The sequence below is a fragment of the Tupaia chinensis genome, unplaced genomic scaffold, assembly GCF_000334495.1.
Source record: "Tupaia chinensis unplaced genomic scaffold, TupChi_1.0 Scaffold000017_1, whole genome shotgun sequence".
Classification (NCBI taxonomy): Eukaryota; Metazoa; Chordata; class Mammalia; order Scandentia; family Tupaiidae; genus Tupaia; species Tupaia belangeri.
In genome coordinates, this window is record NW_006159447.1 from 2090873 (window position 1) to 2108417 (window position 17545).

Here is a 17545-nt window from a genome sequence, read left to right on the forward strand (position 1 = left end):
TGTTTATTCCGTTGAATGTAACTTCTGCTTCCTACTGGGATCTAAGATAATTCAGTATGTAACATTAAAAAAAAAATTTATGGGGAAGTATCTTATTTTACTATTAATGTAATCATTTGATGCCAAAGAAATGAGGGTAATTTTACAAACTCAAAATTTTACGAAGTACACAAAATGTCCATTCTTATTATATTTTTTTATATCACATGAGTTTGAATACATTTCTCCACAACTATTTCAGCATAGCTCCTTTAGAATGATTTCAGTTGCCCTAACACTGTGACTTTACCAAAGACCTTGAAATTAAATAAATAAATCGAAATTCCAAATGACTAACTTTTAGATGACTGGGATAAGAAATACTCATTAGATGATGACTGGGAGTGTTAATAACGAGACTCTTGATGGAAATGCTTCTTCTACTACAGCAGTTATGTCAGAACCTTCAAAACATAAGGGCAGAACCTGAGTACAATAAACGAAGCTTCTGCAGTTTAAGCTTGCCATAGTCCTATGACCATCAGAAACAAGACAAAGCATGTTTCCTGCAAACTAAACGGCTGCCCAGTGCTTCAGCCTAGTTGAGCTTCCAGAGATAGAGGCCAAAGACATCTCATTAATGCATGCTGTATAGCATCTGGCCTTGGTTGCATTAATTGTGCCTAAAGAATGTAATAGCCATCCAAGTGAAGGTGGAAGAACACATAAGTAAGTAATGGGTAAAAGCAGGCTGTAAAAGCAAAGGCTGGTCGTGCCAGCACAGACTTGTGGGAAATTTTCTTCTACAGAGGCTACATGAAACTGACCTGCTGAAGAAAGAAACAGAAACATTCTTCTCCCATTTATCACCCACCACCCTGTTGTCAAAGATATATATTAAGGAAACGTAGTTATGTGATTTTTAAAAATTATGACCTTAATGCTCCATTTCTTTTTCACTCTTATTTTCTTGCTTCTTATTTTAATACATCACCCTGGCCATCTGTGGTATGTTAGGAATCCCATCAACGATTGCATAGGCTATTCCCAACAATTCATGGATGAATTCATTTGTCAGCGCTCCAAATCTGAGTGGCTACTGGATCACATACACCAGGAACTCCAGCAGCACCTACTAGGCTGAAGACATAGGGCTGCTTCTCCACTATTTTGCCTGGGTGTGGGCCATGGAAATCTACCACTATTACAGGTATGGGCTACTGCACATGGAGGTGCACACATGTCCTGCGATGCTGAGACTCTGCATGGCCTGGCAGCTGCTGCAGGTAACATGTCTGATCTCTAGAGCTGTGATCTGAAATCCAACTCATTTTCCTTTTAGAAATGAAGTCATTTCCTCAATACCTGCTCTCCTACAGTATGCAACAGAGAGTGGCCAGCACCACTCTCTGTTGTCATCACTATGTCTGCAGGGTCTATGTGCTTAGCGTATAATATGTTTAATAAATGCTTGTTGACGGACTCTCTCAAAAAAACTAGGTCACAATTTCCCCACATCAGAAAAAAAATAAAGGATTATTGGATACTTGTCTGTTAGAATAAAAATCTTACAGTAGAGGAATAAGCTGAGAAAAGAGAGGTGAATTTGTCCTCTGTACCTGCCTCTATAAATATATCATGGATCTTTCTAAGTCCTTTAATTTCTTCGTTGTCATTTCTTGGCTCTAAACATTTCTCTCTCTGGTGGAGATGGCAAAACAGCTTTCAGTAAGCAAACTTTAGAGGGGAAAAAAAAAAAGCCCAATAATCACAGCACATGTTCATTTCTCCTTAATGGCTTGATCTTCCATCTGTTGGCCTGGGATAATATTGATAAAGGAATTAAAGACACCACACGATCTCTTGAATCAAATGAGAACAGTCATTCTCAAATTACAGAGTATGACATTTTTATGTTTTACAACATGAAGAGAAAAGAGCATTTAATTTATTTTAATGTGGTTAATTTGAAGCTAGATTAGATCACCTAGTTAACTCAGAGGTTCTTGACTTTTAAAACTAAATGCTGTGTAGCATCTCATTTTCACAGTGGCAGTTAATGCTGCTAATAGTAGCTTTCATCTAATCAACTAAGAAGTTAACCTTGAATACCAAACACGAAATCTATAAACCCCAAGCTAGAATGAACATGATTTTGGGAACAGAGCCACTCTTAAATGAGAGGGAGCTTCATGTTGATTCAAGAGAAGCATTCATTTGATACTTGACTATTTTGATTTATTCTCATATATGGATTTTTTTAAAAAAAAATTTAAAATGTTGTTACTCTCTCATTGGGAAATACAGATAGAATAATGGAAGAATTCAAAAATCACTAAGAGAAACACAGATAATCAGGACTCGAGATTATTTCTGTGGTGCCGGGGAAATTGGAATAGCTGTACTGGGTCTCAGAATAAGACACGACAACCTTTTCAGGTGGGTTTTGATGAGCTCTCCGGTAAAAGGTCCAACTTGTCCAGGGAGGAGAGTATTTGAATCACTGAACTATTAGTAATTTAGGACTGATCATAGTTTTATTAGGTAATTATAGCTGGCCACTATAGTTTAAACAGCATGATCATGAATGAAACTAGGCAAATTAAACATTTCTGTGGCTTATCATTTTTAGGCTCTTGAAAACTTTAGTATTAGCCTAATAGACTAATGTAGGATAGTAAGATGTGAATTTCAATTTTCTTTTTATATGATCATGGAAACGCTTTAAAAAATACATTACAGAGCCACTGAGTTAGCATTTGGATTTTCAATTTTACACACTTCTGTTTACCAAACTCAAACTTCATTTCAGGCTCAAATATTGGTAGGATAGTCTTCAGAAGGTCACTAGGTTCCTCTGAGTCTGAACTCTACATCCTCTCTCTGGTTGCTTTTCAACTGCTTCATCTCTTCATCTTCCACCAGTACTGTTGATCTTACTCTGGTATCTTCTGCTTTGCTCTAACACTATAGAGAGTATCATTTCATTGGTATGCACATATAGTACATTTTATTTCATCTTGCCTATCATCTAAGTGTTCCAGGAAGCTTGGTTTTGGTTAGTTGTGTTTCCTGTAGGCTAGCTTTAAGTATATTTGATGGTATTTTGATTGCTATTATTATTGTATGCTTATAAAATGCATTGAAATATAAATGTAACTCATCTCTAGTTCTTTTTTTTTAAAAAAAAGTTTACTTATTTCTTTTCCTGAGAGGGAGAGAAACACCCACCCAAATAGGATTCTCATGTGACAATCTACACCCAGCCTGAGCTAGCCTGGATCCTGGGCACACATGCTGCTGAATATGTAGAAGGAGGCCTCAGGGTGTGAACCTGGGACCTTCCCATGAGAGTACAACATCATAGGCTTTTGTGTTACTGTCATGCCATTAGCTAGCCCTCTAATTCTTTATAGTTCAGAAAACATAACTAATTTACTTACTATCCTCTTTAGTTTCAAGCCCAATCATTTGAAATGATACATCATTCACCAATTGGAAAAATATAATTTTGAATTTGGGTTTGTTTGTATCCCTCCCATCATGACATGAAATCATTAAAAAGTTTATGTGTGAAGGCCTTTTCAGCTGAGTAGCAGAAATCTGAATGTGGGCGTCAGTGGTGTGTTTTACACATGTTAGGTTGTGTCAGTTATATGGCTTTGGGAGTAGGGAAACAGCTTTGAAAGGATGAACTGGATGAGATCATAGGAAAGACCTTCATTCTGTATAAGTTTCAGTCTAGTCCATTTTGCACAGCAGGGCTTCTTTCTTCCTAAAGACTACAGAATCAAAATTAACAGCAATTCCCAGTGTGTTCACAAAAGAGACTAGAATGTAAGTGACATTTTAGGATTAGGATAGATCAATGCCATATTTTGTCCCAAGAGTCACAACAGATCGGTCGAGTGGTGATCAGGAGGCCTATATTGAATGACACTCTGTGGGACTCAGCTTGGCTACTGTCAAGAATCCCCAACATGGAGCTGCAAGCTCCTGGGAGGAGGGAATTAGTGAGCTTCCGGGAGGTTACATAGTCAAAGGTATAGCTTCCTAGAGAAACATGAAACCTAAAACCTTTTTCCAAGGAAAAAAATGGACAAAGAGAAAGTCTAAGCTTAAAATGTGGAAGGAAATTAACACAAAGGATTCCCAAGTTCAAGTAAAATCAAAGAAGCCCAATGGAGATCAATGAGTTTCAAAGAGTATTAGATAAAACAATTTACAGTGCTTTGGCTCACAAAAAGAAAAAATGGCTATCATTTGGCAAAAATGCCAGAAGACAGATATTCTGGGGTAGAAACGGAGATTGTCCTGTGCTTGGGATGGAAATTGAGTTTGAGTCAAGAAAACCAAGGGAAGACAAAAAAATAGCAATAAACCAGGTCTTAAAGACAATTCTCCCAGAAAGAGAAGAGGCTAGAAGCAGTAAAGAAAAGGCAGAGATTTACAAATTGAAGAACTTTACTCATTCTTGGCAGGGAGAGATTAAACAAGAACGTCTCCCAGAAGAAGGACACGGCGATCTGGATACCCTCTGCAGAGACTGTAAACTGGCAGCCTGTGATCTGTGTCTGGCCCACAAGCAGCTTCTATTTGTCCTGCTCTGCATTTAAAACTGTATAATTAGGGACCATCAGGTGGTGTGGTGGTTAAGGTGCTGCATTCCACATGGCTGACTCCATGGTTCTAGTCACAGGCCTGGTAACTTAAAAATTACACTGGGCTTGTGTGCGTGCATGCCCAAAATCCTGAGAGGAGAATGCATGAGAAGGGATTGTGGCATGGTCATCCTCCCTGGCTGGTGCTTTTTCACTTTCTCTCTGTCTCTCTCTGGAGAGTGCACATGCCCTATAGCAAATTTTAAAAAAAAGTTTATAATTTTTTCTAATCATAAAAGTAATATATACTCATTATAGAATTATTAAACATTTTGGAAAAATAAAATTACAAAACGCTAAAGAAATAACAAGTAATCAAATAAAGAAATGTAACTTGCTATCAAAAATAATCACAAATATCTATATGTACTTTCATGGAAACTATCCATGATATATTTCTGAATTATCATTTAATCAAGTCTTAGTCTACTAAATATGTTCTGAATATGACTTTAATGCAATTTCATTTTCTGTAGTCCAATAAATGTGACTCTAACTAGGAAAATATCTGAAATAACAAGTACCAATACATTCTGGGTTGAATGAGTGGTGAAAAAGAGTGGAATGTGTGAGGAACTTGCTGCTTCATATGCTCCTACGTCGTTTTAACAGTCATGTTCTATTTTTCTAGTTATAAAATATATTTTTAGGTTATGAGTTTATAATGAGAAAGAAACAACAACATTAATCTCTTGTATCAGAGATAACCAATGTAATATTGTAATATTGTGGTGGTGTTCTGGCCCTGTTTTTTTTTTTTTTTTTTTTTAATTTAGATCAAACTTATAGAAAGTGATTTCGGTGTTTTTATTTGTTTCTTTTTTTCATGACACAGAGAGAGAGACAGGCACCCTCCACAGTGATCTCCCCCCAGCCCTCCTAGAACTCACGCATGTCTGGCACGTACAGATCCACCAAGGTTCCAGCAGCATGGAATGATATTCTATCACTGTACCACTGAGCTTGCTTATTCAGCCTTTTTCACTTAAAATATCTTGGATACATTCACATGTCATTAAAAATATCTTAAAAATATTATTTTTAACTATTTAGTGTTTTGTAATTTTTTTAAGAGAGATTTTTTGCTATAGGGCATGTGCACTCACCAGAGAGACAGGGAGACAGAAAGCGAGAAATTGCCCCCTCCCACCCAAACACCGGTGGGGGGATGGTCATGCTGCAATCTCTTCTCCATTCTCTTCTCTGGATGTTGGGCAAATAAGCACACATGCCCGATGTGAGTTTTAAATCACCAGGTCCAGGACTCAAACTGCTGTTGACTACATGGGAGTCCAGTGATATAACCATTATGCCATCTGCTGGTCCCAATGCTTTGTCATTTGAATTTTCCATATTTAGCTATTTTTCAGGTATAAAACACTAAAATTGTTTCTAGGTTTTCTCATTGATAAAAAGCGCTTCCATAAATGTCCTGGATATATTTCCTTGCATCTTTATTTCATTAGGTAACATTGCTAAATGTGGAATTACTGAGTCAAAGAATATGCAGATGTAATATGCACTGTTGTGAACTTTTATGGCTGGGATATCAAGCTTAGTGGCTCTAGATTTTCTGTAACAGCAGACATACAAGATGGTGTGCTTCAGACTGGCCATTGTTGCATACTTTCCACAGGACTGAGTGTATGGGGATCTAACCCTTATTACATGAGCCTCAAGCAGTAGTGCCACATGAAGGTGGAGGAAGAAGTAACTTAAAAAAAAAAAAACCCTAAAAATATGGGGGCTAGCAGGTAGCATAGTGGTCAAGGCACTGGACCCTCACATGGCCTACTGTAGTTCAAGTCCTGGACCCAGTGGCTTTAAACTCCACATCAGCAACCATTCTCTTCTCTGGATGTTGGGCAAATAAGCACACATGCCCGATGTGAGTTTTAAATCACCAGGTCCATGCTGTTGACTACATGGGAGTCCAGTGATATAACCATTATGCCATCTGCTGGTCCCAATGCTTTGTCATTTGAATTTTCCATATTTAGCTATTTTTCAGGTATAAAACACTAAAATTGTTTCTAGGTTTTCTCATTGATAAAAAGCGCTTCCATAAATGTCCTGGATATATTTCCTTGCATCTTTATTTCATTAGGTAACATTGCTAAATGTGGAATTACTGAGTCAAAGAATATGCAGATGTAATATACACTGTTGTGAACTTTTATGGCTGGGATATCAAGCTTAGTGGCTCTAGATTTTCTGTAACAGCAGACATACAAGATGGTGTGCTTCAGACTGGCCATCGTTGCATACTTTCCACAGGACTGAGAGTATGGGGATCTAACCCTTATTACACGAGCCTCAAGCAGTAGTGCCACATGAAGGTGGAGGAAGAAGTAACTTAAAAAAAAAAAAACCCTAAAAATATGGGGGCTAGCAGGTAGCATAGTGGTCAAGGCACTGGACCCTCACATGGCCTACTGTAGTTCAAGTCCTGGACCCAGTGGCTTGAAACTCACACTAGGCAGGGACCAGCGGTTAGCGTAATGGCTATGTTGCTGAACTCCCATGTGGTCGACCACGGTTCAAGGCCTGGACTCGGTGGCTTAAACTCACGCGCGGGCGCATATGCATGGATGCCCAAGATCTTGACAATGGAGGAGAAGGGATTACAGCGTGGCCATCACCCCAGGGGGTGATTTCTCACTTTTTCTCTCTCTCTTTCTCTGTCTCTCTCTCTCTCGTCTCCTGTGAGAGCACACTCCCATAGCAAAACAAACAAAGAAACAAACAAACCAAAAAAAGCCTCTAAAACCAACCTCCCAACCAACCAACAAAAATCTCTAAAATATGTTCTTGTAGTGGTGCTGTAGTGATGCTGGAATTTTTGGCTGGCTTGATTGAGTTTACAAAGGCAGAAAGTGTGTCTGGGGTTTCTTGGTAGGACCCATTGTTTTGCCAATATCATAACTAATCTTCTGTTAGTAGTAAATTATCCAATTTATTTTAAAAAGGTACTACACATTTTTTACTACCAGTTTCACAAAAGCTTCATCAGTGTGAAGTTTGTTGCTTAAAAACAGTTTCGCCACTTGTCGAAAATATTATTCATGATATCAGTACTTTCTCAATTATTTATAAGGTGAATTTTTGTTTATATACTTATTGATAATTTTTTGGGGGGTTTAGCATTTATATTCTTTGTCTACTGGAGATTTTCTTTATTGATTTTTAAATATTAATTATATATCCTGGATACTTATCTTTTTGTCTATGTTAAATGCTGTAAATGTTTTCTGTTCGAAACTTACCTATTAATTTTATTTACAGTGTGTTATGGTATATGGAAATTTAAATTTGTATGTAATAATTTCATTAAAATTTTACTTTCTGCTTTCTGTTTTTATGCATACGAAATCATTCTCTAGCAATATCTGCTAAAACCTCTGTTTTCTCTGGACCTCATTTATTTCTTACATTTCACTTGTTAATCCATTTGGATTTCATTCCACTTCAAATGTGACACAAATATCCAACTCGACATATTTCCCCAAAGAAATCTGATTTCTCACTTCAGCCCTACCCTCCATGGAACTGCATTATGAATGGAAATAATTTAGTAAAAAGGATGAAGCAATCAAGAAAGACCACTTCTAGTGGCCACTATGCTAGAGAAGTGGCGCCCACCTTATTTCTGTTATTAGAGAGGTACTTAATATACCTTTTATCAGAGGACAGCCTTACAGGCTGCCTGGAGTCTTCATTAATTCTAGACCATAATGGAGAGACTTATTTCCTTTATGCTGCTGAATATTAGTTTTCCCAGGATGTGATTATTTCCCCCTTTGTTTTAAGTCCCATGGTCACCAGGATACTCTTCAAAAGCAGTGGATAAAATTGACTCCCAGCTTCCCCTATGCTCTGGAATAGAAGCTATGCTTTCATGATAAATTGCACAGAAAAAAAAGGCGGCAGGAGTTGCTTGTACCAAAATGAGAGTGACTTTTGGCTCTGCTTCAGTGACTGTGTTCCACATTTCTTTCTGAACTCTCAGAGAAAAGTGATAATGAGAGTTTAATCTCTAGACTTGCGCCATCAGCTCTTTATTTTCCTTGGAATATTTTAAAGCCTACAGGGCCTCAATTTCAGCCGCTAGACACAGCACTTTCATGGTCGCTCTTTCCTGGGGTGGAAATAATCAGAGGGTAAAAATCCAAGGTTTGCCATATTTTCCAGCTGTGACCTGGTGTATTTTCATTATTTTGAAAAGACTGGGGGTCTTAGTGGGGAGTAAGATGAAAGATGGAAAAAAACTATTCATCCATTTACTGGAACTCAGCTACCTTATGGTATAGGATTCAATGCCCTGTGGATGCCGCTACTCTGATATTTCCATTTCTCTAGATTTTCCTTTTCCCTCAGTGCAGAGACCTGGCACGCACATCATGCCATTAGACTTTAGCAAAGTGAAGCTTGTGTTACCCACAGGTGTGAGTCTGTAAAAACTAAGGATTGCTGCGATGGACTCCTTCCTGAAATAGGTAAAGAATAACTTGACTAGGGAAAATGGTGAGGTACAACACTAGTGCTTTTCTGTTTTTAAAAACAGTGAAGACTGGGGCCAGCAGGTGGCATGTTGGTTAAGGTGCTGGATTCCACATGGCCAACTGTGAGGTTTGAGTTTTGGATCTGGTGGCTTAAAAAACATACTATATGCATGTGTGTGCATGCTCCAAATCCCAAGAGGAGACTGGAAAAGAAGGGAGTGTGCATGGCCTTCCCCCTGAGGGGCTGATTTCTTACTTTCCCTCTCACTATTTGTCTCTGTCTTTCTCCAGTGAGTACACCTGCCCTATGACAGAAAAAAGAAAAAAAATTTCCAATCTTTGAACATGATGCTTTTATTTACTACAAGATTCTAGGGATATAAATAATGTCATATTTATATATTTATTTAAATTGAATAAAAAATGCTCCCGGCCTCTTCTCACCATCATTCATGGAAAGCCTACCTATCCTTCTGCCTTTTCTGCCTCTCTCTGTGGCAAGGCTCTGCAGCTCTTGTGGTGCCGGCCATCGGCCCATAATAGTCACTGCTGCCCTGGCTCCCCACCATGGAGTCACGAACCATCAGGCGAGGATAGTTTCTGGCTGTTCCACTTCCCTTTAGTCCCTCTCAGCCACTAAACATCTTTGCAGAGGCTACCAAGGCTCTGTGCTTAACACTGAGTCCTGATAAATACCATGTTGCCAGGCCCTGATGGCAGTTAGCTTGCCTCAGAGGGACTGTGTTTTACGAAGACTGTCCACCATCATCATTATCAAAACTGAGGGTATTCAATCTCTCAGAAACCTGGGAGTGTCTCTTGCTAATCTTCAAGACACAAAGGTTCCATCTCTTTCCTGTTTAGGTGATCCAACTAGAAATAAGTTTTAATATCTTCCTAGAGCTTCAAGTTTCAAATATCTTTTTAGGAGACCTTGTTAGGAGTTATTGTTAGGGTTTCTCCTGGTCCTGGCTCTTGGGAAGATGGATGGAAGAATGGATAGCAGGAGATCTTTTTTCCCCCTGCAGCTTGGGAGTGTAGACCTAAGAATTTGGGCATGGCTACTCTCCTGAGGTGAGGCACTAATGCATTTTTGGTTTTTGAAATAAGATCATTTGAGAGAAAAAAAACACCCTTGTTTAATTACAAAAATAAAAAATGGTTTATCTCTCCTATGAATGAGAGATACAGAGACAGAAAGATAGCACCTTCAACAAGGTCCTGTGACCTTGACCCACTCCTAGTTTCAGCCAGTCCAGGATCATGGGCACATGCATTGTGTTTTATTACTACATAACTATCCAGGCTCACTTTATTTAATTTTGTAGTAGGTGATAACATTGGTCCAGAACTGTGGCATAGTGGCTAAGGGAACCTGACCCTATATGATTGATGGTGGGGTCCAAATTTGAAACCTGATGGCTTGATAAACGTACTGGGTTAGTGGGCATGTGTACCCAGAATCCTGCTGATGGAATGGAGAGATGGAGGAGAGGGGATAAGGTGTGGCCACAGTCCATTGGGAGATACTTTCTCCTTCTCTTTCTCTCTTCTGGTCACTGGTGAGCACATGTGCTTGCTGGCAAAACAAACAAACAAACAAACAAAACAAAACAAATAAAACCCCAAAAAAATCCCCCCCCAAAACACAAGCGATATCATTACATTCAGTTTCCAACAAATCAGCATGATGTATATGAACGGTCACTATGCAGAATTGGAAATACTGTAGGAGAAGCAGCATGGGGCTCAGAAGCCCTTATTATTAGCAACCCTCTCACTTTTCAGTGGCTCCTGAGCAACCTGAGGAACCCTGTGTGTGTGTGTGTGTGTGTGTGTGTGTGGCGGGGACAGGTGGGAGAGCAGGGGTGGTCTATGGTTCTCAATTTAAAAACTGTTCCTTTAGGGAGCCAGTAGGTGACATAGTGGTTAAGGTGTTGGATTTCCACATGGACAACCATTGTTTGAATCCCAGACCAGATGGCTTAAAAATCATGCTGGGTATGTGTGCTTGCTTGCCCCAAATCCTGGTGAGACAATGAAGAAGAAGGGATTGTGGTGTAGCCATCCTCCCAGGGGGTCATTTCACTTTCCCACTTTCCATCTCTCTCCAGCAAGTGTACATGCCCTTTGTCAAAAACTTGGAAAAAAAATTCCTCTGGGCATTTCTGATAGCCTTTCTTCACATCTACATACATTTGCCATGACATTTTGCCCTAAAAATGTAGTAATGGCTAATGAGAGACAGATACAATACTCATCTTGCTGCCTTGGGTGCCCTTTGTAATGTGATACTGTGAGATATTAGAGAGAGAGAGGGGACGGACTTGTCTGTGGCATCCGCTTTTTACATAGCATCCTCAAAGAATAAGGATGTTCATCTTAAGCATTTTAATTTCCCTTCACAAAATAATTCTAGTTTTCTTTATACTGTACTTGCTCTGTATGAGTCTGAGCTGATGCATAATAACTGAAGTCTACAGAGTATTTACGATGTGCAGAGCGCTTTGTCAAACATATCATATGTAACATTTAGTTATCTTTTTTTTTTGCTGTATGGTGTGTGCACTTGCTAGAGAGAATCACCTCCAGAGGAGATGATAACACCACAATCCCTTTACTTCCATTCTCCTCTTAGGATTTTTTTGGGCACACACTTAAGCTGTGTTTTTCAAGCTGCCACATTCAGGACTTGAACCCCCAAGCCACCTGTTGGCCTGGCATTTATTTACCTTTATTTATAAATACTTAAATATGCCAAGAATTCTTCTAAGAACTCAATGAAAATCAACTTATTCACTCTTCGTAAGAATTTTCTAAATGGGAGCTATTAGTATCATCTTCATCTTTTTAGATGAGGAAATGAAGCCACAGAAAATTGAAGAGAATTTTCCAGAGTCACACAGTTAGCCAATGGCAGACCTGAGGTTTGAATAATGACAGTCTGTTTTCTGAGGTAAAATTTTTAAAATTCATTTTGTTTAAGTCTATTTCTTCCATGAGAGAGACAGAGAGACAGACAGACAGAAGGGGACAGAGATAGAAAGAGATAGAAACAGGGTCTTCATGCCATGGTCCACCTCCAGCCTCAGGTAGACAGGATTATGGGCATGCCTATGGAGATCCCAGAATGTTAATCTGGGACCATTTTATGTGACCTCAATATTGCCTATAACTGTGCTGTCACCCCACCCCAGCTGGCTTCCTTCACTCTACATTATATTATTCCATGACACAACATATCTCATTTGGTCCTCCCTTAGATGGAGGCATTATATCTCCATTCTACAGATGACAAAACTGAGGCCCAATGCATTTAAATAATTTCCTTGAAATTATACTGCTGCTAAAGGAAGAGATGTGAATTGAATTCCAGGTACTTAAGAGTTCAGAGCCTGTCTGAATAGCTGCAACTAAATTTTAAGAGGGAAATTTGGGGACCAGCAGATGGCATAATGGTTATGTCACTGAACTCCCATGTAGTTGACCATGGTTTGAGTCTCAGATCAGTGACTTAAAACACACTGAGCATGTGTGTGTGTATGCCCAAAATATCCAGAGGAGAATGGAGGAAGAGGTATTGCAGTGTGGCCATCTCCCTTGGGGGGAAGGGCGATTTCTCACTTTCTGTGTCTCTGTTTCTCGCTTCTTTCCAGCGAGCACATGCACCCTATAGCAAAAATCTTCCCCCCCCCAAAAAAAAAATTAAAAAGAGGTAAATTTGCCAAGGCCACAAAACTATTGAAGATGGAGCCCAGAGACCCGATAGGATCTGTCACCTGAGTCCATATGCGTATGATGTCATATCTATGATGTCACCCAAGTTCACCTATTTATGATGAAATGAACATATACTAGTGAGTTTCAATTTTTGTGGAATCTATTTAAAATATTTTTGTTTACTGACAATAAAGTAATATTAATGATAGCTAGCATTTACATTGTTCTAATTGTTAGTATTAATGTACATGTATTTTATCATTCATTAAGATAATAGCATTTTACAAACATAAATCAATATATGAATGAGTATATAGAATAAAACAAAAATCTCAGAAACCCACCATCCCAGATAATCATGATTAGTATTCTAGTGAGTATCTTTATGTTCATCTTTCTCTAGGTATTTCATGCACATACCATATGTATAATCATATCACTTTATGTAAATAGAATTATAATATAGACTATTTGTAACCTGTTTTTATCTATTCATCCCATCAGTCAAAATGTTTCCTGAAAACATTTATAAAACAATATGCTCAAAATGATACATTATATGCATTTTCCTACTTTGATGAACAGAAAAGTCAATCTTTTAATGGGTAATACATTGTATTAGTCAGAATAGGGAAGGTTATTCTGGAATAACAAGTTAACACTTACAATCCAGTAGCTTAATGAAGAAAGGATTATTTCTCACTCAAACAGTTGTCTGTGGGACCAGGATTCCAAAATAGTGACTCAGATCCGTGCCTTTCTGTCTTACGGCACTCATACCAATGGGAGACTTCTGGTCATTGAGATAAGAGAGGAGTTCTAGAACATGACACAGAAGCTTTCATAGCCTCAGTCTAGAAGTAAAAAACACTTTGGTCTGGAGGCGTAGTGGTTAAGGCACTGGACTCCCACATGGCCGATCATGGTTTGAGTCCTGGACCTGGCAACTTGAAACTAATTCCGGGTGTGTGTGCGTACATGCCCAAAATCCTTAGAGGAGGATGAAGGAGAAGGGACTGTGGCATGGCCACCCTCTCTGGAGGGTGAATTCTCACTTTCTCTTTGTCTTTGACTCTTCAGTGAGAGCATGTGCTGCACAGCAAAAAAATCTCCTCAAAACAAACCAAATCAAACCAGCTAACCAATCAAACACTTCTTTGTTCCTCCTTCACTGACTCGTAGTCACGTGGTGCTACCTAACTTCAAAAAGACTAAGACATAAAGCCTCTCTGTGTCCCAAGGAAGATGAGAAAAATCGAAAATTGGTAAACTCTAGCAACGTGCCCCATATGTCTGCTGTGTAAATATATCAGTGTTTACCTACTAATCCTCTCTCAAGGGAGATTTAGACAGAGACCATCATTTCTCTGTTATAAACAATGCAGCGTTAAACATCCTTCCATATGCATCATGTACTCTGATCTATTGATTTCTCATTTTATATTCCTGGAAGAGGAATCGATGAGGCAGATGTATGTAAAATATTAATATAGGTGCTGAATCTATACTTCTCATCCCCACCCTTGTAAGTTCTCCCACATAATAAAAGGGCTTAATGCCCAGAAAGCACATTTCCCAGATTCATTTGGTATATGGTTCTGTTTAGAGTCTGCTAATGAGAGATCCTCACGTGGAATGGAAAAGGAGAAACCATTGTTCTCTGGGAGCAGCTAGGGCAAACCCACAGGTAAACTTAGCCATGGCTTTTCCTGTGCCTTTGGACATCTTCCTGAGAACTTCGTACGTCAGCAGAGAGGTTAGCAGAGTCCCCAGGTGTCCTCCGGAGAACCACCCACTTCAGTGTTGCAGGGAGCTGAGCTGTCATTGGTGACCTCCTTGTGATCCTGCATTACTGGATACCTGAAAAGAACCTTCTCGATGTTCACTCCCCCAGACTGCCACCTGTGGGGTAAGCCTCAGCATTATTTCTCCATATCATTCTTCTTCATTCCTGTAATGGCTTTCGTCCTGAACCTCAATGGATGCAGCACCCACTGCCAGATTGCTTTACAGGAAATATGTCCCACAGAAACTCTCAAAGATAGCAGCCTGTCTTTGCACTGTGCACTAAGTAGTCGATGTTTTCCAACTCCGGTAAAGTGAAACTCAAAGAAAATTAATTAGGGTTTATATTTGCATTTCTTGTGTTCAAAGCGTTTATTGTATTTCACTGGCCATTTTTTTTTTCTCTCTGTGAATGGTGCATTGGTGTCTTTATTTGTTATGTTTCCTCTTTAGACAAGCCAACTTTTCTAAATGCTCTCCTCTGTAACATAATATGACATAGATGTGCTATAGGGAGCCATGTATTCACTGGAGAGAGACGACAGGGGATAAGTGAAAGGGCACCCTCTGTGTATGGAGATGGCTATGCCACAATCCCTCCTCTTTCATTTTCATAGGATTTGGGGTAAGCAAACATATGCTCCAGGAATGTTTTTCGAGCCACCGGGTCTGGGAATTGAACCACAGAGTTGGTTATATGGGATCCAGCCGCCTTAACCCCTTGGCTCCATAATACTTTTACTAGATATTACTTAGCCTTTTTTGGACTCAAAAGGTAATCATTTGTTTCAGTATATTAGGTTTGAGGTGGGCAAGTGGGTGGTGTGGTGGTTAAGGCTATTGGATCCCACATGGCTGACTTCATGGTTTGAGTCTATCACCAGGAGGCTTTGAAAACATGCTGGGCATGTGTGCCTGCATGCCTAGAATTTTGAGAGAATTGGAGGAGAAGGATTGCAGTGTGGCTGTTTCGCTAGGTGGCAGTTTCTTACTTACCCTCTTTCTCGGCTGAGCACATGTGTCCAATAGCAAAACTAAATATATATGTGAGCAGTTTACGAAATTACCAAAATGTGAGTGGAATGTTCATGAGGGCTATTGAAAGTCTTTAAATTAATTAAGACCTTTAGTGAATCAATAAAAGGTAAAAAAAAAAAAAGGCATGGAAAATAACTGTACATAACAGACAGTGTGGGAGAAGGGGGAGAGTTGGCAGAGGGTGAGAGGTAGGGAATCAAGGGGCGGGAAGAAAAATATAAGAAACAAGAAATAGAAAATTACATGTTGATGATAACATGTATGATAATACCTTTGATTGAGGCAATATACAATGTATACTGGATGGAAAATCTCATTTTGTATACTGTATTGATGATGTACAGTGAATGACTGTGAATAAATAAATACATAATAAATGAATGAGTGAATGAATGACACAGATGGGAAACACAATAGCAACCCATTAGGGTGTACTCCAGAGGAAGAGCACTTGTAAATATAAAGAGCATGTTCGTGTGGAAGGCTGGCTCATGGCATTTGGTTGTCATGTTCCCCTTTGGTATGCCATTTCTGCAGCTGCCCTCTTTTGGCCCAGGTCTGTGAACCTTGAGAAGGAAGGAAAAAAATCTCCATAACTAAAAGGACGTAGAGAGAGTTAGGTTTATGCAGAAGAAAGAACGTTTCTTCAGCTTAAAGCTATTAGAGGGAGCAGGTTTATGCTATATTGCTTCTGAGACAGAAAGGGTTATGTTTTCTTTTGAACCTGAAAGATGGAAAAACAGAAAAAGTGGACTTATAAATACTGTTTTGTTGTTGTTGTTGTTGTTTTGTTTGTTTGTTTTGCTATAGGGCGCGTGCACTTGCCAGACAGACAGAGAGAGACAGAGAGACAGAAAGTGAGAAATCACCCCCCAGGGGGGATGGCCACACTGCAATCCCTTCTCTCCCATTCTCCTCTTGGGACCTTGGGCACACATACACATGCGCCTGGCGTGAGTTTAAGCCACTAGGCCCAGGACTCGAACTGCCGTCGACTACGTGAGAGTCCAGTGACATAGCCATTACACTAACTGCTGGTCCTAATACTGTGGTTTGTGTCCTGGGCCCAGGAGCTTAAACTCATACCAGGAGTGTGTGTGTGTGCGTGCCCAAGATCCCAAGAGGAGAATGGAAGAGAAGGGATTGTGTCATGGACACACCCCCAACCCTGGGGGGTGGTGGTGGTGATTTCTCACTTTCTGTCTCTCTGTCTCTTCTCTGATGAGCACATGCACCCTATAGAAAAATTTTCTCTCTTAATAAAAAAACAATGTTTTTGCCATAGGGCACCTGCACTTGTTGGAGAGAGACAGAAACAGGGAAAGTGAGAAATTAACCCCCATGGGGATGGCCATGTCACATCTGTTTTCCTTCAGTATCCTCTCTGTATTTTGGTCATACATACACAGTGCCTGGCATGATTTTTCAAGTCACTGGGTCTGGGACTCAAACCTTGGGAATATATGGGAATCCAGCACCTTAACCGTGATGCCACCTGCTTGCCCACAACAGTAGGCTTTAAGCAGAGATATTGAGATCAAAATATCAGATAGCATGGCTAAAAGGTCAGGATTTTAAAACTGGAAGTGAATAACCCCAGGACCTAGTGGTTAAGGAAACCATATCTCTCATCACTGACTACAGTTTAACTCTAGCCCCAGAGGCTTGAAAAATATTTTGGACACATGTATGTGCATAACCCAAATCACAACAGGATGGAGAAATAGAGAAAAAAGGATTGTGGCATGACCATGCCCCACCTGGGGTGGGAGTGGGTGTGCTGTCTCCCTTTCCCTGTCTCTCTCTGATGAGAGCATGTGTTCTTTAGCAATTAAAAAGGAAAAAAAAAAAAAACTGGAA

General features: G+C 39.6%; 1 protein-coding gene across 1 annotated transcript; it reads right to left on the reverse strand.

The window, feature by feature from the left end:
* Nucleotides 1-652: 652 nt before the first annotated feature.
* LOC102468218 (phosphatidylinositol N-acetylglucosaminyltransferase subunit Y-like) lies at nt 653-14687 on the reverse strand. Its single transcript, XM_014586050.1, is given in 5 exon segments — nt 653-689; nt 691-711; nt 713-809; nt 4421-4553; nt 14607-14687. Coding segments are annotated over 5 exon segments (369 nt in total).
* Between the last annotated feature and the right edge of the window lie 2858 nt (nt 14688-17545).